This window comes from Melospiza georgiana, chromosome 2 (assembly GCF_028018845.1).
Source record: "Melospiza georgiana isolate bMelGeo1 chromosome 2, bMelGeo1.pri, whole genome shotgun sequence".
Lineage (NCBI taxonomy): Eukaryota > Metazoa > Chordata > Aves > Passeriformes > Passerellidae > Melospiza > Melospiza georgiana.
The window spans coordinates 18,845,150-18,871,209 of record NC_080431.1 but is presented as its reverse complement, the minus strand read 5'-3'; the positions used below and the strand labels follow the sequence as shown (position 1 = coordinate 18,871,209).

Genomic DNA, 26,060 nt, shown 5'->3' with positions numbered 1-26,060 from the left:
GGTTAGCACAGATACTGTGTAAGGCCTTGCTGAACCTGCTTTGAACATGACTAAGCATTCTTCCAATTGAACATCGTCACACTGAGAAGGACTGAATCTCTTTTTTTCTCCTCTACAAGTAGCATGGGGGTCTTAAGAGATTTAGAAAACAAATACTAAGCTGCCTTATTTAAAATATGCACGGGAACACCTCAAAAAACCTGCTACAGCTTTACTGGGGGACTGACATACAGAAAAGAACATTAATAAAAATACACAGGTTTCCAATTTCAATTAAACCAGTGTTTGAATATAAATACACATGACCACAATAAGAGTCTGGCAGAAAGTAGATGAGAAGATCCTATCTTGCTAGTCCAGCTTGACAGGACTAAATCTTCAAAAACAGAGCCAAGATACATTCCACATTTTCAAACAGCCTTAAGGCAGCTGGGAATAGATGAGATTTTGAAACCAGAACTGAAACAAACCAATAGAATACCACACATACACACTTTCAAATCTCTCACTATGAGGGCTGAGGTTAGATTTAATACTTAAATCTGGAAGTCTGGCAAACACACATGGCCCACTCTGAAAAGCCTGAGGAAATACTTTTTCCTAAAATTTTGGTTTTTTACAGAGCAATCTACGCACAAAAAGCACCTACTGTGTTGTTACGGCATACCAGTGTTTCTCACATTGCTAAAGAAGGCAAAGAAACACAAACATTATATTCATCACTCTCTTACTTCACTATATCAACTCCTCCTCTACAGATGTGCACCAGCTACCCACCAATGCCTTTAGACTGTAAGCTCCAGCCTTCCCAAAACAAGATCTATTTACCGAATCACAGAACCATGTACGCTACTGGGAAAGACCTTTAAGATCAAATCCAAGCATGAATCCAGCACTGCCAAGTCCAGCCTTAAACCACGTCCCCAGGTGCCACATCTACACATATTTTAAATGCCTCCAAGCATGCTGACTCACTACTTTCCTGGGCAGCCTGTTCTCCAATGCTCAACAACCCGTTCTGTGAAGATGTTTTTCTAATATCCAGTCTAAGCTTCCCATCACACAACTTTAAGTCCATTTCCTCTCATGTTGTCACTTAGCAATTGGGAGAAAAGACAAACCCCAAACTCACTTCTCCTTTCAGGCAGTGGTAGAGAGCAATAAAGTCTGTCTCCCCTGAGCCTCCTTCACTTCATGCTAAACAACCCCAGCTCTCTCAGCTGCTCCTCATAAGACATATTCTCCTGTTTGCTGGTGTCTAATCAAACTGCTTTTGATTTAATGCATTACTGTCCTCAAAATATTAGGAAATTATAAATATCAACCAGTGATTTTGTTAAGAACTTAGCTGTTCCAAATCTCAGAAAACAAACTCAAGACAGACAGGCATGCTTGCCTGTTGCTCTGCCTCTTCCAACATTGCTGCTTTCTCCTTCACTCTCTGCACAAATCGTTGCCATATCTCCTCTTCTTTTCTTTCCACTTCAAGGCAGAACTCCAGCCTCTTTGTCTCAATGACTTCCTGTAGACTGAAGTTCAAAAATGTAAGCAACTCTCCAGCACGCTGCTTTATTCAGTGTGGAAAACCAACAATCCAGAAAATTATTTAAACAATTAATACTCATCTGAAATGTTAATTTCTACAGCTTCCCACATAAAAATTCAAGAAGAAACCTAAACGGAAGCAAGCATCTTATCTTTCTATTTTTTTTATTTACGTAAACAACCCTGAGTTACATTACTTATGCTAACAGCTCCTGGGCAATTTACATTTCAAAGTAAATGCAACACTTCAGGCATCTCATGTTCTAAAGACTTGATTTATACCTTTCTGACTCCAACATGCATAAGCTTCTTCTTTAAGTTGCTTACTACTAAGACACTGAAATTGCCAGAAAAATCTCACAAAATTTCCACATTGTGAAACCTCAGTCTTCAAGTAGGACCATACAAAAACAATTAGTCTGGAGCACTAATGTAACAAAAGACTGATTGCTCCTATATGAAAATGGAAGAAAATAACAGGATCTTTAGAACATATAGCACTCTTTTTTAATGTCGAAATTTAAATATGGCAGAATTACATTAATAGAGAATGAATTCAATTTCCTAAATAGTTCAACATCTAAAGCACAGGGTTGCTTTCCAACATGCAACAGCCAAAACCTCAAGACTGCTTGTTTTTTCCTGAACCCTCTCTTCCAGAAGTAAATAAACTGCATATATCCTATACATATATTTGAAACTATATAGGAGGAGTAAATTAGTTCAGATCATTGAGCAAATCTCTGGCAAAAAAAAAAAAAAAAAAAAGTCAGTAAGTAAATCAAACATTTCTTTACTTTTAAATCGATGCCTCCCTTCTCTTTTCAGTACACAAGACAATTTTTTTTTTCCCTCCAAACAACAGGTACCTGAAATTGAGATACTTCTTTCATGTCAAAACATATCATGGCAAATTAAAAGATGCTAGTAATTTATTCATATGAATAAACTACTAGAGGTTTGACATTTTCAGAGTCTATACTAGTGCTGCCAGGCTGTGCTGGTGGGAAATGTTTGCTTTTCAAGAAATATGAATGGAGCTTGTACACAGATGTACACCAAACCTCCTTTGAAAAGCAAACCTGTTTAATGACATAAGTTCTTCCATCAAAACATGAACTATAAACTTCTCTAAGTCACATGATTCCAGAGAGCACAACTGGAGGACCACAGCTGTTTTAATGGTTATTGAAAACTCTAAAGCATTGTCTTCTGTGACATTTGGCTTAAGAACAGCTCAAAACCTGGATAATGTTCCAGCTTTTTCTGGGGCCATTCTTTACATGTTTTGCTGAGTCAGCCCTTCCCAGCTTACATGAGTTACTGTCCTTTGCCAGGTAACTCATGCCTTCCACCCTCATGTAAAATAAATAGGTATGTATATTAAGTATTTCACTTTGATTTATACTTCTAATATAAACACACGCTTATGTTTTTGTCCTATCTTTTCTTGTTTCTATTTAAACCATTTATAAATGGAAAAACATACCAAAAACATCTAGAGAGTTAATTATTTAGAGCAACACTAAGCTTAAACAACTCTCTCCTATCTTTAATTTTATGGTGACTGGGCAGTTTCTCAATCCTAAAGTTTCTTATTTGTATTCAAAATATCATCTAAAGAGAGAAGAAACATCTTGAAATTGCACATGCAGACAATGTTCATAAGGTATCAAGGCCAGAGCACTCCCCCTATTCTATCTAATTCGAGCACTACATGGCAACAAAATAAATTCACAACAATTACCCTTTTGTGTTTGGGCTTGTTTTGGGGGCTTCTAATCAGCTGTGAAATGACTTAGGTCACCCTGAAATTCTAAATCCCCAAATCCACATGAAACAGGGGCATGGTTTTCACACAGATGTATTAATTCACACTATCTCTAAGTTTAGACAATAATGCTACAGCACATGTTTTCCAAGTGCTAGCAATCTCACACTATTCAGGCTTCTGCACACAGTGTCAGTTCTGATAGATAAAATGCTGCCTTTGGAAATGATAAAGCTGCTAGAGCAAATGCTAGACTATGTTAACGTGCTACAATCACACCTTCATTTCTTTATGTGGACATCTTTAGACCCAGACTAGGTTACTTTATCAGGTAAAAGCATTTGGTGTTAAAATTAGTAAAATATTAATTCTGAAGACATTCAACTCAGTAAATAATCATATTACACATAAAAAGGAGAAATAAAAGTGTATTTTTTAATTTACTGTGCAGGTGGTTGTGGATGCCAGTATGTGTTCACGTGGAAGTGTTCAAGGCCAGGCTGGATGGGGCTTTGAGCAACCTGGTCTGGTGGAAGGTGTTCCTGTCCATGGCAGGGGGGTTGGAACTAGATGGTCTTTGAGGTCTCTTTCAACCCCAACCATTCTGTGACTCCAAGAAATACCCCCTCCCCCTGGACTCAACTGCTCTGGGAATCACCAAGACAGAACTGAACCAAAATTTCTTTTTCTGTGTGTGACGTCCCAGCAACACAATAGCCCAAACACTCTTAAGTGTTAGGAGATTTGGGGAGGAAGGAAAAACAGTTCACCCCATCTTAAGCCAGTCCTTTCAACATTACTTCATCCACTGCTCATAGTAAAATATTTTTTGGTTTATCTGAAGACTGGTTTCACCGCTTCTCTTTTAGTACATTATGAAAATCAAGTTCACAGGAACTCTCATTATTCTGGGTTACACATCCAGAATGAAATACTCTGTACAAAGACACTTAAAAATTTTAAATGTTATAACTAATTATTTAAATAATGTATTCTTACTGAGGTTTTGTAGTAAGGGATTGTGAAGAAAGTCTAAACTAATCATACATACCAGCACTACCACCTGCCTTTCTACAGAAGCATTGCTGTGACAGTTTTTTCTGTCTGTATGAGACTGAAAGCATGGAAGCCTAAAATTGCAAATGAGACACATTATGTTCATAAATAAAGACTCTGAAGTTAATTTAACTCTCAGTGGAACACAATTTGCACTTTGAACAACACAGGTATTTAAAGTTTATTCACTTCCACTTTTAAAAGCTTTCAAATTTGAATGTAACACTTGTAACTTTTTGCAGAACATTTGCCTATTAATTAAGGTATATCAGAAAAACCAAAAAGAAAAAATTAACTAGTGGTAGGTATTTCTAGCACTGTGCTTTGACTCAGTCGACTAGCTCAGTTGATTATTGAGCAATAATAAGGATGTGGCAGACCTAAAGAATTATCAATTTTTCAGTAGGGGCAAGAAAGCCAAGTATTTTGGGTGTGGCCCAATCTCATTCTAAGACGGTTAAAATATTTAGCTCAAATGCAAAGGTTTGCAGCTGGTCAGATGAACTCCATGGCCAAGGACTTCTTAAGGAAAATGTCTAACAGCCTTTCAAATGTTAGGTTTCTTTTCTTAGACACGAAAAGAGTCACATCAACCTTCCTCTACATAAAAACTTCTTCATGTCACTGAATCCTTCCTGGTTTTCTGTCATCATCTTCAAAAAAAACTGAAAAATAAACAAGTTCAAGAGCTGCATGGTCTAAATATCCAGTTTTGGGGAAGAAAAAAGCAAGGAATGATTCCCCACATACTGAGAAACCAAGATGCTTATGTTACAATAATGTTTAATTGCAATTATAATGGAGAACAAACTGTAACTATGATGCCAGAAGAACAACTAACCCAGAGAATGATTAACATTAGCAAATCTAAACACACAAGCACACAGCCTGAATATCAATCCCCAGCTTTTTTCAACAGATCCTGGTCTATCACTTTTCTTCTTTCAAAACAAAAATGTGCCCATAGGCAACAACTTAAATTGAAAAATGGACTCAACAAAACATCCAACTTTAAAACACTAGCAATCCTCTCCTCCCTTGCTAATGCCTAGGCTAACTAGGTATGTGTGTGTGTATATTTAGAAGTTTGTTTCCCTGGAAGCACTCTTCATGTCTAGATTTCTGTTTTCAATTATTCCAAATTTTGTCATTCAAAACATCTCAGCAATTATCTCTTGCTGAGAATGACCTGAAACTGGAATTCATGTTCCTAATGGCCATAATTGGACCAGCAAAACAGCAGGACCAGACCATCTGCACACACACAAAAAAGTTTATCTTTACTTTTCAACAACAAAGAAATGCAAATGCCAATTTTAAGTAGCAAAAAATTATAAAATTACAAAAAATTAACTTCTGAATTTTATATCCAACAGATACTGCATGAAATGCATAAACCACATTCTAAATACTCTGCTATCCATTGACTTCATTACTTCATTCTTAGAATGTAATTGCAAACTAACAAGAAGTTATTATGAAATAGCTTCACCAAAATTACAGGATTTGGGAATAGGTGTTTTTAAAAGTGTGCACAAGACAGTCACTTCAGACTATCTTTATTCTCCCTTCTCAGACCCAGTAATAAAGATGCAAATATATTTTTCTGCTGTATGCTGAAACCATCTCTTTCCACGTTCCCCATAAAAAAGGCAAAACCTGCCAACATGTTTTTACACGCATGTAAAAGTGTGTTTTACGCGCATGTTAGAGTAAAAGGCTTTACAGATGTCTGCCCACAACCCCTCCCATAAGGCAGCTGGACATCCAAGAATTACTGGTTTTGCCTTGCAGTGGCATACAAGTTTGGATGAATAAACTAATGTCCTACTTCTAAATCCAAAAGGGTAGTACAGGAACTTCACAGGCAGCTTCTTCCCAATATGCCAAAAATCATGGCACATTTGCTACTCAAGTGTCACTGTTCAAAGGCTACAAACAGCCATCTACTCAAGTCTAGCAAAGGTTTTCTAAATCTATGTTATTATCAAATTTAACATGTAGACAGCTACATCACAGGCACAAAATATGAATTCTCAACATGCATTTTGATCATTATATATACAACTAGCATGAAATTTTAATCTTCAGGCATATATTGCTATGCAATATTAATTACTCTAAAACTACACCTCTTAGAATTCACATGTATATATTGTAAACATCTTTAAGGATAAAGAGGATGACAATTTAATAACACAGTCTTGCCTAAAACAACTGGATAGTCCCTATTCTAAAAGTTATTTAAATGTACAAGCAAACTGGGAACCACTGAACTTCCTCTACGTAAAAATACATTTTCTATCACATTACTGAGGATCACACTTTTTATTGTTTCCTCAGTAACTTGATAAAGCACCTTATGGGTAAGGCTGCATTAGACTGCTAATTACACTGCATACACATCCTCTAAATTCTCTTCCTTTTCTATAGTATCATAAGATGTCTCTCCCAAAACACCAAACACCTTCTCTCTCAGACCTCCATGTCATTCACTATGCCACACTACTGAGGGACAACCACACATATCCTAGTCTTACTTTTCTCTTCCTGTTGCAGTAAGTCTGGGAAAAAGGTCATTTTTCTAGATTCTTATGGGATATCTATTCTCATCCTTCCAAAACAATGACATTTTCAATAGAACTGATTTACCAAAACTAATTAGTAAGTGTATTTTCTTGCCAAAGCTCTCTCAATAAAACTGACATCTAGTGGGCCATAAGTAAATTCCACACACCAGAGAGAACTCAGCTCCTCTGTATATCCAAGAAGCAGACAATTTCTAAATGAGCTCTGAAGTGTAAAATACTGGGACATTCTGATGTGAACCTGCCACTTCAGCCTTTTTACAAAACATAAACTGTGCAAGGGTTTTACAGATATAATTCCTCTGCTTGTAGAAGAAAACACTTCTATGAATGATGGTTTTTATAATTAACTTTTATCCTGAGATGGCTGTACACCATGAAATGGAGCTTCAGAAAAGCTGAAGGTACTCGAGTCAATACTGCCATGAACAAATCTCTAAAAAAAAAAAATCTTCCCTAGACAAGGATAACAAGACATAGCTATGAACAGCTATTAACACAAGTTCTTAAACATAAACCAAATGAAAATTCTATTATTAATTTCAGTTGGTTTTAAACCTCTTTCACCTTTGGTTCTCCTTTTATGAAAAGGATGCATTACATTCTTGTTAAGTGAAATGTCAAGAGACCACTGATTCAAGGTCAGCTCAACATCATCTACATGAATTAATTTGTAAATGTGCCTTGGTTCAAACAATGAGAAACTGTTTTTAAAGCAAAGTTTTATTCTGTTTTCATGCCTGGTTTAAGTCAATATTTCCCACCACAACTATGTAGTAATGGTGCTTCACTAAACCATGAAGGCTTGAACAACTCACAAAGCACCAGCTCTTCCCCAGCAGGATTCTGGGACCAGTTAAAAGTACAGTCCCATGCATAAAAAAAAAACCAAAGGAAGAGGAAGACAAGAGAACTGGAAATAAAATATTAAACAAAATGGATATAAAATTTTAAATGTTTCCTGCAGAAAGCAGCTTTACTACATGAAACAACTGAGTGTCTATAACCTTCCTTATAACTTAACTTTCCTTTGAAATCCTCTTCTAACTCCCTATAGTCCAGCAAAAGATTTCTTGACCTGAAAATGCTAAGACATTTGTTATTATGGCAGATAATGTGGGAAGTCAACAGTGTACCCACTTATTTTGTAAAAGTTTTTGCTTCAGTTCCTTCTGAACCTGGAGTCCAACCAAACTATTATTTAAAATCAGATATTCTTAAGAAAGAAAATAAAACATAATACTAATATATAATGAAAATAATTTAAAAGCTTGTAAAGCATAGATACCTAAAGAAAACAGACATGCTTCCTTGAGGAAAATTTAAATTCTCAGGTGTATTATAGAAGAGAAAAAAGAATGCTGATTTACCATGAAGGTAACTAAATGAACAGCTACATCCTTCAATTATTCTTTCCCTCTTAGAAAACTTATTTTACGTATGAACGCTGCTCTGCATTGGGTTGATGTGAAGTGAATGGATGCTGAGAGCAAGTGCTGCACACCAAGTCCTTTACCTGACTGATTTGTTCTCAGGGCCAATGTCTCTGCAACCCAACTTCTCCAGCCTGCAGCGCCTGTACGACTCATAATACGCACGAGTCTTATCCTTCAAGTCTTCCATATTTATGCAAAGCATCCTGCGGAGCTTTATTGTGTCACAGTGGTTCTCATTTTCCACTAATCAGTAAAAAGATGATTTTATTATTATGCAGAAGTAGCAAAATAGTCAAAATACATTTTAAACATCATCGCTTACTTTGTTCACTAAATATACTTCTAGGAAAAGGTTATCTTGTTGTTTATTATACCTCTTACACTTCTTTATCATTTTTAATATACACACTGAAGTACTGAAGACCTGTAAGTACTGGTGAACATAATTCAACCTGTCCTGATTTCCTGCTTGAGCTGAAGACAACCAAATTTCTCTCTTTTTTAACCCTCTTTACTGACAATCACAAATGTCTGAAATTTGGTAGTGCTAGAGGTACTGCCACTATCCTAACCTGCCCAAATACTACATACACTATCTCATACTTTGATCCCAAGAATGCATCAGAGTGGATGAAATTACAAGTTAGTAGATGTCTCAGTTATTAATTGCTAAATTCCTTATAGTGTTGATCCAAAATACAATCAGCCTGGCATCAATGAAACAGCCCCTTGTATTATTGGTGAATTTTATACTTCAACAACAGCAAAAGCTCATAAAGATACTTTTAAGAATTCTTTTACCTTTTACAATGCCCCAAGGGTATTGACGAGCTCTCTCCATTTTGTTTCCAATTTTCACCTTCTCCATACTTCCTACCACGGCAAATGGCAAATAACCCTGTAGGAGATGTACCAATTAAGTCGTATCTGTCAGCACTCTTAGGTAAAAACAAGGAAACACCTCAGAAACAAATTAGGGAGGAAAACACCATTTCAGGAAAAGCCAGCAAGCAGTTTAAAACCACTCCCAGGAGATCAGTAGCTAGGCAGTATCTACTAATAAAAAACTCAAACTACAATAGAAGCAGAAGGAGCAGTTGATAGGCCCAGATGGGTGTGTTGAGGGGAACCTCAGCAGGCTGGAGAAATGGGCCAACAGGCACCTCACAAAGTGGAAATGAGGGCAATGCTGAGTCCTGCATGTCAGGAGGAATAAGCCCATGCCCCAGCACACGCTGGTGGCTGACTGTCTGGAAAGGCACTTTGCAGAATAAGACATGGGGGCAACAACCTGGTGAACAGCAGGCTGTTCCTGATTCAGCAGGTCTGTCCCAATGGCAAAGGCAGACAACCACACCCTGAGCTGCACTAGGAAATGTCAGCCCCAAACAGAAAACTGTTCTAGAACACACATTCAATCAGAGCTCATACCCCAGTAACACTGATATGACAATCATGCATTGGAGCCTGTGCTGTGGTTACTGCTGTGGGCTTGGCACAAAGACAGCCTGGGCACTGCCTGCCTGCTTGCTGACCCACAACAGCTGACCAAATAAAGAAACACCATTACCTGGAAAATAAATCACTAGCAGAGCATGGAAGTGGTCAGTAACAAACCACCACTTTTCCCCACACCAAAAGGACCTGTTACTGATGGACAGCTGCACATTGTCACTCCCTGGCCGGGTAACAGAGGTTGGGAATGCACAGCCATGGGCTCCAGCATCCTGGCTCCTGTTCCCTACTTTCAAACCCCCACACACACAAACATGGTCAGGTGTACCTATAAACACATGAAAGAGAGCAGCAAATGCAGAGCACTCAAGGCAAAGCCATCTAGCTTCACAGCCTTAGCTGAGAGCTGGCAGCTACCCCTGGCACAGTCAGAAAGGACAACCAAAAATAAGCCAGAGTCACATCTGACTACTTCTTCATCCTCAGAGAAAATCTGTCCTAATTTCAAAACAAAGTACTAAATAAAAGAAAAAAAGCAGGTGTAAGACTTGCTATTGTAGAAAGTTGTAGACTTAAGGCACCTAAATATCTTCTCTACCAGATGTAAAATTGTATCTGTTGAGGAAAAGAGCAAAGCCAATCTGTCCATCTATAATAGCAATTATATATTAATTAGAAAGACATTAGAAAAACTATTTATGCATGAGAACCTCTATTCTGTTACACATATCAACAGCAGAAGGGCAGAAGATTTTTTAAGTAGGGAAAAAAAACCCCAACACGTAAGAACTTTTTAAGAAGAACAAACTCGTGACATGCAAACTTACAAACCTAAAGACAAGAGTGAAAGCAGTGACATAAATCAGCATTATAGAACGATGCTTTAGCATTGAAATATCAATATTTTTGTCATTTACTTACATTTGTGATGCTATTAATCTCAGAAACGGTTTCGTCATCAGTAGGACACTGGTATATTCGGATGCCATTGCTGGTTAATTCACTCATTATTTTCTTCTTGAACTCTTGCAGCTCAGTTTTAGAAATACTGTCTGCTTTGCCTATAACTGGTATAATGTTCACCTATGAATGACATAAATTATATGAAATGTGTGAGACTTCAATTTTGAGGAGGCAACTTTTGTAAATAGAATTGTTTTTTAAATAGCTGTTTAAAACTTCCTCTGCAGTCCAAACCTTTCCATCAATTGATATCAAATTTTCACAAACAATGAAAAATATTCTCATGAGCATCATTTAACTAACTAGCAACCAATTATTAAATATACTCCCTTAAAAGTAATTGATTCTAAGAACAAGGAAGGAGGTCTCATAGAGCCAAGTACTCAAACGCAAGCAATGCCTACTTATTACCTAAATGCCAGTAAGTATTTATATCTCTGTTAAAAAAAAAATAGATTGCTTAGTTTATAGCAGCAGGGGACATGGCTCAGGTGTTAAATGAAAGCTGGCAGTCTAAATACAGAAAGAAAAGGAAGCTGGCTGCAAACCCTGCCTACCCCTGAGCCTCTTCCTCGGGATCCTTCCAGCTACATCTTCCTCACCTCACCACTGCAGCACAGTTTCTCCAGCATCTGACATGAGCAGAGGAGTAACACAGGCTAAAGCTTCTTGCTTACCAGTCCTTACACTAATTATTCAGAACACAGAATTCAGTTCTATTAAACTGCCCTATTTCCTAAAATAGTGATGGCAGTAACTTGGAAGCAATAGATGCCATTTTTTTCTAACAAATACTATCATCACTCCCAAAATACACATTTTTCAGAACTGAATGGAAATAATAAATACCCAAATGGGAAAAAATGTAAATAATCAACTTTCCAATATTTTGAAAGAATAACATAACTAACTCTTCTGGATTTCAGAAGATGAAGAGAAGATGAAGTGCTTTACAGAGTTACTTGATCACAGATGCAAAAAGGAAGGAGAGGGGAAAAAAAAAATGAAACAACAGACACACTTTCTATTCTTCTGAATATTCTGCCTGAATGGAAATGCATAAATGTCAAGAACAGATTCAAAATGGTTATTTTTCAAATAAGACTTCTGTCTTAAGCAAAATGTCCCAAGGAAAAAGAAGCAAGCCAGCTCTGAAGTATGACTTCCAAGATTACCTGCTGATAGTCCTTAATTGTGTAGCATACACGATCTAAGCATATATGGGGTAAAATATCTAAAATCAAATAAAATTATGAGATTTATTTTTCTAATAACTGAACTCATTTAGAATTGTATCAACAATCTGTTACATTAGGAGTAATTCACACCTTCAATCAAATTAGCTGAGGGACAACAGCGTAAGTTTTCTCCAATGTAGGTCTAAAAATGGACAGAACACAGAGTTCTCAGAATTCAATTAACCTCTACTCTTTTTCAACATGAAAGCTGTCTTTTCAACGTGAACGTTTTTCAAGCACTCACTTATTAGGACAGAATTTCTTAGAAAACAGAAAACAAATAGCAGAGAAAGTCTACCAAGAAGAACAATAAAACACAAAATCATCAGAAACTCTGATTACAGCTATCAACATTGACATTAAATCACCACAAGTGTATAAAAATTGAAAAGCATAAAATTAACTCTGGCTTTAGATAAGCCACAAAGAAGGAAAAGAAATACATGTAATTGAAATCTTTGTTGGTTGCAAGAGCAGGCTGATTTAAGTGTATCTCTGTGAATCAATATAAAAATTTCTGAAGATTCTTTCCGAAGGGAAAAAACCTAAATCCCCAAGGTACTTTACTTTCTTAATCATAACCTGCATACAATTCTGTGAGAATGAATTAGAACTGCAGAGCTCTTAGTTGAATAATCACTATTTCCAGGAAGAAAGAGTACAGGAAAAGATCCCTTTGTATGTGAATGAAACCTGGCTTGTCTGTAGTGATGCCATCCTAAGCAAAACTATAGAAACTACAGGATTTCCCAGTGTCTAAATTCTAGAGTCCAAATTCTTAGCTAGTCATGCAATCCATAACAGAGAAAAATAAACTGACCATAGATACTCTGTTTTTTCTTCAAGGACTGCAGAGAACAAGATGAACCTGATCTATCCCAAGAACCCTCCTACCTCTGAGCTGTGTAATCTGCTATTGTTTTGTAGCAGCAGACTGTAACAAAAGTACACAGTGTACACTGCAGTGGATTCAGGAAGAAACTCAAGACAGCTTTCCACACAGATGTACACATTTGACGGATGCATGTGGCTGTACCATCTTCTCTTTATGGAATCCTGTGCTCAGTGAATACACCCAGGGACTTCCACATCCTGGGAAATTCCAAGTTCTTAACTGCCACTAGGAGAATGCAGTACTAAAAGCACCACAAACATGCTCCACAACAAGATGGAAACAAAACTACAGTTAAAGCACATAACTCTTTCTGTGTGTATATGGATATTTCTGTAGTAAGATCAGAAAGAATCCATTGCAAAGGGATAAAACAACACAGTTTCATGTGGTTTATGCTCCCTCTGTGCCAAAGCAGAATTAAAAATTTTTGCAGTAGGTGGATAGAAGTCAAAATTCCTCACAGCGGAATTACTTTTGGTTTATCCTGATGGAAGTATTTTCTTAGGATGCTGGAATTTGAAGATCTATATCCTTTTCTTTTGAAAGAAACACTGTGTTAAAGGAAGTTCAGTAAAGAGCAGGCACAACCTAGAAACCAACAACACAGCACACAGAAATGTGCTCTCCCCTACCTTTATACCACCATACCTTCCCTTCTCTGCTATTGAGAAGTTCAGAATGCAAAATACATCCACAAACAAAGTAACAAAAATCCCAAATATGCTTATGAAACACAAATGTGGACTATACAGCTGATTTAATCCTTGATATCTTGAAAAAACTTCTCTGAAACAAGAAAATGCAGGAAGAAAATTTAGTGGGAAGGGCTCTAATACAGCACAAAGAAAAAGGCAAAAGGCACAGAAAATGCATTTAAGTTTTCAAAATTTTCAACATTTCAACAAATTAAATCCAAATAATATAAGGTTTCTTAAAATAGGTTAAAGATTTAGCTTCACACAGCCCCATTACAGGAAGAAAGTTAAGGATTTAGAAAATGCAAGTAGTTTCACTAGAAAGTGCTATTTCAAAGCTTTCTAAACAAATCAATATGTTAAAACACTACTGCAGCCTATCACAGAAAAAGCCACATTGGCAGAGTGTTCTGTTCATGGCTCTTCATGCCTCCTCAGTTATCTAAAAGAAAGATCTTCAGTGCTGCAGAGCTTTTTAGATACCAACTTTCCAGCAGTCCCAAAACTAGAAACAAGCTTAATTAGAAACAGTAAAGTGCTTACAGAAGGTACCCTATCCAATCTCACTACTATGCTTAGGGTTTAATAAAAGTAAAGTTGGTGTGGTTCTACTTTTTTTAGTATTTTTTTTAACTTTGTTGTGATTCTCTTTTCAATGTTCTTGCCATATGTCTCTCTCTTTTTGATTTGCGAATAAACAAGTGATGAACTGCAAGCTACATGCAGAGCCCATTTATTTGGAACTTTAAGTATATCAGTACCAAAAAAAATTACAAAACCAAATTCATTGATATAGATCCGAAACATGGTAGTGGACCTAAAAGTTACAAGATGCTTTAGAAAGTAAGACAAATTCTTGGAACTGTTTCCAAGTCTTACCTTACTGTCTAGGCTTCTCATAGTTAACAAATCTATGGTTTTTAGAGAACGGCCTGTAGGTGAAATGAAATAGAGGCAGACATGGATGCGAGTATCATGGTAGCTAAATAAAGAACGTATAACTTTCAGTTCTTCCTCGAGATAGGCTTCAAATTGTGCATCTACATAATCCACTATTGGCTGATAGCTGTAGGAAATAAAATTTAACAACCAGATATTAGCTACTCCTAAACAGAGACAGACTAAGAAGGGAATTCTCTTGTATTGTTCTGCAGATTTTTGCTTTACATGTCAAAAGGCTGCTCAAGTAGGGCAGAAAATTATGTGTACAGAGTAATCCTAATTTCTGAAAAATTACTCAGCAAAGAACTGTGCATCTAATACAAACAAAATATTTCCTAGCTACTACCATTAGTGAAAAAGACTATATAATTATGATTATAACAAACTTCCCAAGTAATGGTTTTAAATTTTTGCAATTAAGTTGTGCAAATGCAGAACTCTTAAACATAAGGAAGATACAACAACCTTAGGTACAATACAAGAAAAGAAAGAATATGTAACTAATAGTACCAAGAAACAGGATGAACTTTATCATCTGAAGTACACGAGAGGGCTCTTAAACAATAGGCAAAAACTAAAATGAGAAATGTTAGAGAATAAAAATCTGATTCATAGTAAGTACAGTTAAATATACTTTATCCTACCTAAAACCAGAGTCTAACGTGCTTTCAAAAAGAAAGTTTTGCTAGATGTAAACAGTGCACCCTTACATTTCTTCTGCTCCACAAAGTTGACAAAGCAGATCAAACACTATTGAAATCCAGAAGCAGGTGTTACAACACACAAAATCAAAAGGACAAAAAGGCACCTCCTATACCACACATCAAAACCTGTAACAGCTATACTAGTATCTACTTGCATCTCCTTCATCCAGTTCACCACCAGCAGCTATTATCCAGTCATATCATGAGCCTCAGCTGTCATGATAATCTTAACATGATTCTCTAACCTTCCATTATTATGAGTACCACCATTTAGGTACTCACATGGCATGAATCCTTTACAATTACCTTGAAAGAAACAAAATCTGCTGAGACAGTTCAGTCCTGTAAAAAAGTCACGAAAGCAGAGACTCAAAAAAGTTCTGAAAGACACCAGTGTGCTGCCTCTACATCTTCTGACTGACTAAGCTGATTGACACAAAACACAAAGGCCTTTGGTAATCCACACGATTAAACTTCCAGATTTAAGTCTTCAACAAGTTACAATGAAATTGTTAAAAACCCTGTAGATCTAATCTATATAATCTACAGTACTTTATCATCTGCTTGGCTGTTTAAAAACCCACCCATTGAACTCCCTGCTTTTCTCCATCCCAAAAGAAACTACTGCATGTACACACATTCATAAAAGATTAGGAAAGAAAAGATTTCATAAAGAAAAGGGCAGAGTTCATCTGAATTATAAAATAATTTCTTACATGAGAAGAACAATGTGTTTACTTTGGCACACAGGGAAAACAGTCAACCATCTACTTGGAATACATGTAAGACAACCACTTACTACAAAAGCCCAAAGTAAAATCAACTTGCACTTAATACCAAAACTTCAGCCTCCACACCAAAATAACAGTGACAAGAGGGCACTTACCTATCTGCTTTGTTCATCTGGTCACCAAACCCCACTGTTTTCACAACTGTCAGCTTCAAAAGAACATTACTTTCCTGGAGTTCAAAAGTCTGGGCTCTAAGTCGCACACTTGAAAGAAAATGTGTTGATGGAGAGTCCTCAAAATCAGTGTTAAACAAACTGCTCACCAAGGCTGATTTCCCAATTCCAGTTTCCCCTAAAGTTAAACAGAAGGGTTGGAGAAGACATTTTTCACATCAAATAAATACATAATAATCTCAGAAAGCATACACAAAAACTCAGCTGATTTCTCTGAGCAAAATTGCGCATTTGTGCATTCTTTTAGTGAACACTAAATATATTTTCATTATTTTTTCGTCCTACATATAAGGGTAAATTATCAGCTAATGAGTAATGAGCAGAACAATGTCTTGACACTTTGGTTTCTTTTAAAGTCTGAATTAACTTCCTACAGATTTTTAAAAGTTAAGTAGCTAGCTGTGAAACCAGAGATTCAACAAACATCTTTTAAGAATAAGGGTCATTTGATAAGTATAGAAACATTTCAGTAATACCACCTTGGAATTTCAGAAGTTTTTTAATCTGAAGCTCTTTGTTACAGGTGTAAGCCCCATTTACTCAAAAAAATCCAAAAGGCTGCTGATAAATGAATAAATGGCCGGTATACATTTTCAACATTTTTTGGTCTTCACATTGTTTAGGAAACCCAACACACAAACCCAAATAAACAAAGCTGGGAGAAGGGGTGGAATTACAGTTCATGCTTAACATTAAAGAAAGTGTTTAACACCACAGCTGGATTTAAATTCCAGTCACTTCCTAAGATGGACACACCACTAAAGCCTTTAGGCACCCAGATCTACTCACCAATACAAAGAATGTTGAAGCAGAAGCCATGCTTGATGGATTTCCGGATCAGTTGGTCAGGTAAGCTATCAAACCCAACATGGGCAGACAAGGACAAAGTTCGACAGCCAGCATTTTGCTAGAGAAAAATAATTTTAAAATATCAGTTAACAATGGCAGTAAAAATTCTACTAGAAAGTTAAACTCATTCCTTATGATTTCACATGCAATGAAGAAAAGCCAAAGTCTGAAAAAAAAGACCTGTCAAATGAGCTTTCGTCCATGATTTGAGGAAAAATTTCAATTTACTTTACAGAACAATTTGAATGCTTAAAAGGAAAACAAAAAAGGAAAAAAACCCCAAACCAAACAACCCTATGAAACATGAATGAAATAAAGTAGACAAGTCCAACTGAAAATGCAAACTGAAAACTGTAGGGAGAAAATAGATCACAGTTGGTTTGCTCTTAGAAAATATGAAAAAACGTACTAAAAAAATCTAAGCATCAGAATTCAAAATAGAAAGCATAATCAGAGGAAGGTGTGCGTTACCAAATGGAACTCATTCTGAGGAGCTGGAACTGAAATTGCTATGAATGTTAACTAAAACTTTATCTACACTCATTATATGCACCAGAACCCAGAGACAGCATACCATCTATTTCATTGAAATATCTAAAGGTGCACATTCCTTTTCAAACATCAGTTAGCAATCTAGAACCATGACATCAAGGCAGTGAGCACACTAAAATGCATAAGGCTAAAAGGAAATATCTTGATCCACACAAATGAACTGTATTTTAAACAAACATTACATATCAGAAGTAGAAATGGTGACAGCTCCATGCTATTCTTTCTCTTACATGTCCAACCCACATGGAATTGGAAACCATTACTGTTTCCTGTGAACATGCACACAGTCAAGAGTAGGAAATTTTTTAATTTAACACTTAAAAGCCCATTAAAGTGACACCTTTTCTAATAAGTATGCATAGCAAGTCTCACAATTCTTGTAGCTAGAAGGATATGGATATTGCTCATGGCATATACTCATCCTCTTCTTTATTTGAACAGGACTTTCTTTATGGGCTTACAGACTGCACTGCACCAACTCTCATTTTAGATTCCTCTAATTAGATAATTCCATTTTAGACTAATATGAGGGAAAATGCATATGCAAAGTGAACAGTTTAAAGAGAAAATATTACATCTTTGGGGTATTAAAAAAAAAAACCCACATTCAAAGCACATCAGAAAACAAAATTTCTCAAGTCATTCTACCAGAAGAAAATTACTACCAAAAAGTGCTGCGAAACAGGGAGCCCTGTCAGTTTCCTGTCCATTTAAAGACAAGTGTATCTGAGACAGTGGCTGCACATCTATGAACTCTAGCTACTCAGTCTGATCTCAAAGCACCTCTATTGCCACTAGGATAACACAGTTCCTCTAACACAAACCACCCAGCCTCCACACCAAAGGCCAGTGCAAGAGGCTCAGTGTGACTGCAGAAGGGAAGCCTTTCACCTTCACGTCATCAGCATAAATCCCAGCCTCTGCACTGCCATTTGTAACTCTCCAAACAAAAAACCCTCACAGGAATAAATTTATTTCCTTCTGATGTCCAGATGTTAGAAAGATAAATTATTTTGTCAGCAGAACCGCCTTGTTAAGGCTTAGGGCTTGACGTGCCTCAATGATCTCAGACCTGGAGGAGGTTAACAAAGCCTGGGGAGAAGGATGTGCTAATGAGAGTGGACACAAAAAATACAAAATTTATGGGCCACAAGGACATTTGGCAGAACACCCAATATAAGGAAGAAACTAACAAAGCCAAGTCAGCAACTATGCTGAAATCAACTGACTCAGCTCCAAGGAAATTTTAGCAGGAGGAGATTGTGACCACCAACTCAAGAAACCCACCCACTCAAAAGAAAAGAAAAACCGCGAATGTGAACTAATTAGCATGACAAACGAGAGAATCACAACCAACAGAAGGTAGACACTAATTAAGAAAACCATGCAACTAGTAGCCAGTGACCCTTGATTTCCTTGTTTGCTAAAGTCTATACATGTAGTTTTGATGATTGGGCAGCTGGCATTTTGTGGGTCATCACCTAGCACCCCACTTTGCACAAACTAGAATAAAGAAATAGAAGTAGCTTGTTTCAGTATGTAAATTGCTGCTGCTTACCAAGCAGCGAGCACTCATTCAGCACAACACCTCCCTTCCTCACACAAGAATCACTGTGTAAACCTATTCCACCTGACAGCAACTGAAGCATTGTCTTAATAGAAAAGCAGAAGCCACATTTTTCCCTCCGAAATTTTCCACGGACATCGGGTGTCAATTTCTTTGTCAATAGCAGAGAGACCACATGGATATCTGCATTCTTACTACTTCTAAAAGAAAAAAAAAATCACCTAGTTGATCACCTAAATATCACCTAACTCACACCTCATTCCTTCCCTCAACCCCATTTTTAAAGGTTGGTGGCATAACTAGATTTCTCCAGAATCGTTAAATTGGATGGGGCTCTGAGCGACATGGTCTAGTGAAAACTGTCCCTGCCCAAAGCAAGAGGGGTGGGACCAATCTTTTTGAGATCCCTTCCAACCCAAACCATTCTAAGATTCTGTGATTTAATCAAATATTTTGGTTTATATAAAGTTGTCTTGCCCATCAAAAACAGCATGAAAAAAACCATGGCCTGAGACTGTGTAACATTTAAAAATTATTTCTTTCAGAAAAAAAAAAAAACTAAAATAAAATAGTAATCTTTTAAATTTACTACATATTTTTGACCAAAACTGCCCAACACCATCCCTTACCAAAGCAAAAGCTAAGTCTCAGACTACACTCATCACTCTGTGTAAACCTCTGCTGAACGAGACTAGCAGTCTAGGCAAGAAACTAGCTTGCCACTGGATTTGTAGATGTGACTGAAAGTTGCCGTCCAAAACTCGAAGAAAACCGTACCCAGAGTGTGATTCTGCAGGGGGTGAGGGTCCCGGCAGCCCCGCCGAGGTGCTGGGAAGGATGCGGCGCCCGTGGACATCCCCCCGTGAACGTGCCCATGGGCGCCCCAGATCCGACTCCGCCTGAGCCCCGAGCTCACTACTACCGACAGGCATGGGAACTACGCTCCAGCACTGTCGTGCGGATGGGCTCAATGTCTTCAAAGCTGACAGCTTTGCCATTACACAGAAGTAACTCTTCAATACACAAGATTCAACTTATTACCCGAAATATGCGATACGCCAGGGGAGCGCTAGGAAGAGTGACACCTGAACACAAGTTCCTTTAACACCAAGTGTTCTAAAAGCCTGACAGCTCCGGGAACTAGCGTGAGGAAGGAGCCTTCATCTCGCCCGCTAACCCGACCCGCACCCTGACGCGGCCCTCAGCAGCGCCCGGCACGGACAGGGACAGCGCCCGGCGCCCCACAGCGAGGGCAGCACATCCACCTCTTCCTCCCCACAGTGCGACCGCCACCCTCCTTCCCGCTGCCGGGCCCCTCCGTCCCCTCAGCCAGGCCGGGCTCACCCCCGGCACAGGGGCCGCTCAGCCGCCGCTCCCTGTGCCGCGGAGGGGACTTACCAGGTGCTCCTCGGTATCGGAAGCGGCCATAGCCCCGCCACAGAGACAGAGAATGAGGGAGGAGAGTAGAGAGAGAAGGACGCGGCCAAAACTGCCGCCGAAGGGGAGAGCCACGCGGCGGGGAGGAGCGCGGGGAGGAGATGCGGCCGCGGCTCCGCCGCCGGGGCGGGCACTGCTAGCGGGCGCCTCCCGGCCGGAGGGCGGCGCGGTGCCGCCGTCGCGGCAGTGATTGCCGGGCATGCTGCCGCTGGGAGGAGGGGCTCGGGCAGCGGCGGTTCTGCCGCGCCCGCGCCACCACCATCGCCAGTAGCGGCAGTAGCAGCAGGAGGAGCGCCGGCGGCGCGATGGGGTAGCGGCGGCGATGGCGGAGCCGGCGGAGCTACAGCAGGAGTCAGTGGTGCGGTTCCTGGCGGCGCGGGGCGGGCGGGCGCGGAACGCGGAGCTGCTGGAGCATTTCCGGGACTGGCTGAACCCCGCGGAGCCCTCCCGCCGCGCCGCCGCCCGGCATCGCTTCAAGGAGCTGGTCAACGCAGTAGCCACCGTGCGCCAGGAGCCTGGCACCGGCGTCAAGTACGTGCACCTCCGTCGCCGGTACTGCGCCCCCGAGCCCCCCGCCGCCGCCCCCCTGACCCCCGGGGAGCAGGAGCCGGCGGCGGAGAACAGCGCGAAGCAGCCGAGCCCGCCGCCCTCCCCACGGGCAGGGGCTGAGGAGACGCCGCCGGCAATAGGCGAGGATGCCGGCAGCCGCCCGCAGCCCCCGGCGCACCGAGGCGAGCCGCCCCGACCGAGCCCGGCGGTGGCTGGAGGCCAGCGGAGGGGCTCCCGGCGGGGGCCACCGCCCGGGCGCGGCGAAGGCGGCGGCGGCGAGGAGACCGCGATAGCGACGGGCCCGGGGCGGCCCCCGGCGACGGACGAGGCGGGGGCGGCGGAGGGAGCGCCCGGGGCGGCGGCGCAGGGCGGCGGCCGGCGGAGCCTGCGGGAGGCGGCGCGGGGCAGCTCCCCACAGCTGAAGCGCGGCGCCCTCCCCGGCGGGGGCCGCGGCCGCGACTCGGACAGCGCCTCGGTGGCCTCGTCCTCCGCCGAGGAAGAGGGGAGCACCACCGGCTCCGTGGCGCTGGACCCCCTGGAGCACGCCTGGATGCTGTCGGCCTCGGACGGGCGGTGGGAGAGCCTGGAGGGGCTGCTGAGCTGCGAGCCGGCGCTGCTCTGCAAGCGGGACTTTATCACCGGCTTCACAGTGCTGCACTGGGCCGCCAAGCACGGGCGGCAGGAGCTGCTGGCCACGCTGGTCAACTTCGCCCAGCGGCACGGGCTGCCCGTGGACATCAACGCCCGCACGAGCGGCGGGCACACGGCGCTGCACATCGCCGCCATGCACGGCCACGCCGAGGTCGTCAAGCTGCTGGTGGGAGCCTACGACGCCGACGTGGACATCCGCGACTACAGCGGGCGCAAGGCCGCGCAGTACCTGCAGCACGGCACCTCGGGGGACATGCGGAACCTCGTGGGGGCCCTGGAGGAGGAGGAGGAGGAGGAAGGGAATGCTGGCAACGGGAGCGGGCGCTGGAGGCTCTCCAAGGTGTTGCCATCTAATCTCATGAACTACCGGCTCTCCCACCACCATCACGGCACTGGGGAGGAAGCTGAAGGTACGGATGGGGCAGCGGTGTCGGGCAAAGGCAAGGAGATGACCAGGAAAGCTTCTGGCAGCGGACGGATGAAGCCTCGGCTTAATAAGATCCGCTTCAGGACTCAGATCATCCACAACACGCCCTCCTTTCGTGGTGACGCTGAGGAGGAAGAGCATGAGGAGAAATCCCTGAAATCGTCATTCAAGCTCAGGCCAAAGTCCAATGTGTTTGGATAAGGCCAGGGAGCAGGAGGTCTGGGAGGTGGATGCACGGACCCAAGTGCCCTCAGGTGTAGCACAGAAGGTGAGGCAGGTACGAGTCTGCACTCGTGGACTCTGGCCAGAAGGGTCCTGAGTATCTCGCTTTAGCTCCCAGTTCGGTGTGGTCAGTGAGCCCAGCAGGGCTCGGGGAGCTCACAGCTCCTGGGAGCAGCTGCTCCAGCCGGGCCCTCAGAGCTGAAATGGGAAGCAGTGGGTGGGTTGAGAAACGCTGGGGTGTTTAAAAGCTGTGCTCCTTTCTCTCTAAAAGCAGGCTTTGGGATCGTAAACCTGTGTTAGTGGATCTACTAGGATTAGTGAAGTGAGTGGGGGAAAGAAAAGTGCAAATGCTTTACTCTTACACTATCAACTGGTACTATAAACTATCAGCAAACAACTTGCTATGGCAGAAGAACACCTCAGTAAAATACAAGTATACCTTAAGTTTCTCTTTAACAGCAATACCACCTGGCACAATGTGGAGTTGGGTACACAAAATGAGATGGTACAGAACGGTTTCCTGTCAGAATCCAGGCTTCGATCCATCGAAGAGTTGAGCCTGTGTTGACTTTATGCATTGAAAATTGCTTGATTTGACATAATGAATACATTATTTTAAAAAATAATAATCCATTGCACTGCAAGCAATGAATAAAGTTAACCATGTGCAGAAGTCTTTGCTGTCTGAGGTACTACTGAACTTGCTTATTGCTGTTGAAATACTAATACAAGATAATAGAAGCAAAGAGTTTTTATATATATTTGGTATCTTATGTTTTGTCTTAGGCAAAGCAATTTTATTTTGATCACTGTGAATTCTCAAGTGCCAGACCTAGCGCAGTTCCAGTTATTAAGTCTGGTCAATTCTTGTTGATGTCCTTTGTGTAACTCACTGCATTTAAATTCAGAAAATCGTGTTGTATGTGTTACCTGTGAAAGTCGTTCTCTTAGAATAAAAGAGCACAGGCACCATTGCATGAAATCTTCATGAAACTCTAATATGGTTCTGTAATGTAATAACTACAGGTCTGTGTTCACTGGGAACTCACGTGCCAATCCCATCAACTCACACTGTGCGAAAATAGAGAAAAAAGGGGAAGAAAACAAAAAAAAAAGGAAGGTGTGTGAATTCATGCATAGGGTGAAAAACTAGAACTCCAAAACCCAATCCCTGTTTATCATTCTGAACGAAGCAGCATAATTACATATTCTAGTTAAGTGGTGGCAGTGGTGTTTGAGTTCTGTTAAACCTATATTTCTAGAGAAGTGATAGCCAAGGCTTTGAACTGTTGTTTGACAGCCTAGTAAGTCTTAATCTGATTGCCGAGCCTATCCGTCTGCTAAAGCTTTCGGAAACCTTGAATCTTGTTTCTCTGCTTTAAAGGTAGCAGTTCCAGTGAAACCTAGGAGGCAGATTTATATCCATATTCAGCTTTCCTTAAGAGCTGAGGTATTGAGCTGACCCTGGATCCTGAATGCTGCTCAGTGTGGCAGCTCATCTGTGTTTAGTGGTTAAAGTATGGCCAGTTTCAATGCAGCATCTGTCAAAGCATGTTCCGAGTTGGCTTCCTTAAGATGCATGTGCGTGCCTGGCCTGTAGCTCACCAAAAGTAGATAGGCTTTGACATGTTAAAATCCAAATTTGAAACTGATTAAATGCATGCCACAAGCTGTAGAACACCTCACAGGAAAACTGCTGCTGGGAGTGTGCACTTTTGAGATAACAGCCAGGTCTCTGTGGCTGTTGCTAGTGACTTATATTTCTTGTAGCGACGGGAAGGAAGTGCTGCTGGTGCATTGGCATCAGACTTTCCATGCAGATAAACAACCAGTTTCTGCACTTCATGTCAAGACCTAATAAATGACAGTGTTTGCACAGGCATGCAAGTGACACTTCACTATTTCTGGAAAAAGCTGCATTAAAAATAATGTAGAACCTCTGCATAGGTGCTGGTCATTACTTCTGTGCAAAAAGACTAGAAATGATAGAGAGGTTCAGCTTTAGTTTACAATTTATAAGCTATAATGTTATAGATTTCATGTGCCTTCATTTTGGGTTTTTTGCCTCAAATGCAATGGAGAAGATCAGTCTTGCAAAGCGCTTTTTCTTTATGTCCTTGGGACGGAGCCAGAAATTTTCCCTCAGTCCTCCCTGTTTAAACTGTGCACCTGTACAGTGGGGTGTCTGAAACAGGGAAGATTAATCATACATATTATGATGTAGAGCTAATTCTGTTGTAACAGAAAAGATAATTAGATGCCTAAGTCTTAAACTTTCCTCTGTAAGATAAATAGGTTTTTAGACTTCTGTAGGAGGGAAGTTTTCTGACTGAACACTGAGAACATGAGTATTCTTCAGTACGGGCACATCTGAATTGAGCACATATTCCACGCAACTACTGATGTCCAAACCTTATTAAAGTTGTTTTCTGCTTTGAGAGTTTATGGTTCTTTCATACAGGCTGTTGGGTGAAGTGTTTCTCTCTTCACGTGCAAATAGCAAAGAATTGCACAAAAATGCCAAGACTTAGACAGCTGTTGGGTTACAGGGAAATAATTTTAGGGTTTTGAATAGAGCATACCTTGGATTTTAGGAGATTAACTGGAATATAATGTGACATAATACAGTAGAACTTTGCAGATTATTAAGGGAACTTGAAAAATGATCAAAAGATGCCTCATTTATATCATTATTTGAAGTATCAAGGTGAAATTGCTGGTCCACTGATACTGTTTAGCTGTCAGTTCATGAAATTTCACCATAATGATCCAAAGGTCTTTGCAAGGTGGGGTGCAACAGAGCAAATATCTCTTTTGGTGTTTGAAATGTACAAAAGAATGGCTGGATAACCACTCATGTCTCTCTGCGCTATGGGAATAAAGCACTTTGATTTCACATTATGACTTGTCACATTCCACATGGTTACTTTTTATAATATGACCTAAAACTTAATGGTTTCTTTTTTATTTTAGGTAGGGAAGACTTGATGCCCTATTTCAGTATATTAGCAGTCTAAAGGTATGCTTGAGTCAAATATTTTGGATACATTGCCTAGAAAGATGTGACTGAAATGTGACTGAAATAAAGTTGTATGGTACAGAAAACTGGAGCACTTACTGGTATCTTTTTAATGGTTTGTCTGAAGTTACTGAATGTGTTTGTTCACTTTTTATGATGGTGTGTAAGGCAGAAAGACTGTAATGTAACATGTGGTATCTTTTTTTGTACTTTATGTTCAAGAAATTTTAGAGGCCTGGAAGCCTGTTGGGTTTTATTAATACACTCTTTGTGGTTGTCTCTCTGAATGGTTATGAGTTGAGAATCTGTAAGCTTTAGTTTTATGAAATAAAAAGAGCTCATGAATGCTCTGAATTGGCTCCTGTATGCTGCATACTTAGGTGCATATTGGTGTTAAAACTATCTACTGGTTTGTGTTGATTTTTTTTTTTATTATTATCAGGATGTTTGATGCTGTCTAGCACTCAAGCAATAAGACATGGAAAAATACAGTAAAGTTGTTTGCAAGACAGTAACATTTTTCTTTGGCAGCTAC

The 26,060-nt window shown here is 40.4% G+C and overlaps 2 protein-coding genes across 2 annotated transcripts in view; one reads left to right on the top strand and one right to left on the bottom strand.

Annotated features, from left to right (window-relative positions):
* SEPTIN10 (septin 10) overlaps positions 1 to 20,858 on the bottom strand; it is a 23,911-nt gene extending 3,053 nt beyond the window's left edge. The window contains 10 exon segments of the mRNA XM_058045415.1: positions 1,397 to 1,529; positions 8,477 to 8,639; positions 9,198 to 9,294; positions 10,773 to 10,934; positions 14,522 to 14,708; positions 16,175 to 16,370; positions 17,042 to 17,159; positions 20,619 to 20,659; positions 20,662 to 20,761; positions 20,763 to 20,858. Coding sequence (XP_057901398.1) covers positions 1,397 to 1,529; positions 8,477 to 8,639; positions 9,198 to 9,294; positions 10,773 to 10,934; positions 14,522 to 14,708; positions 16,175 to 16,370; positions 17,042 to 17,159; positions 20,619 to 20,659; positions 20,662 to 20,761; positions 20,763 to 20,858 — 1,293 coding nt within the window.
* SOWAHC (sosondowah ankyrin repeat domain family member C) lies at positions 20,858 to 26,060 on the top strand. The gene has a single exon (XM_058045416.1). The coding sequence runs from the start codon at positions 20,980 to 20,982 to the stop codon at positions 22,483 to 22,485; it is 1,506 nt and encodes a 501-aa protein (XP_057901399.1). The 5' UTR covers positions 20,858 to 20,979; the 3' UTR covers positions 22,486 to 26,060.

Bases quoted from the DNA above. Each gene is read 5' to 3' on its own strand.
- SOWAHC (XM_058045416.1), top strand. From the start codon at position 20,980: ATGGCGGAGCCGGCGGAGCTACAGCAGGAGTCAGTGGTGCGGTTCCTG.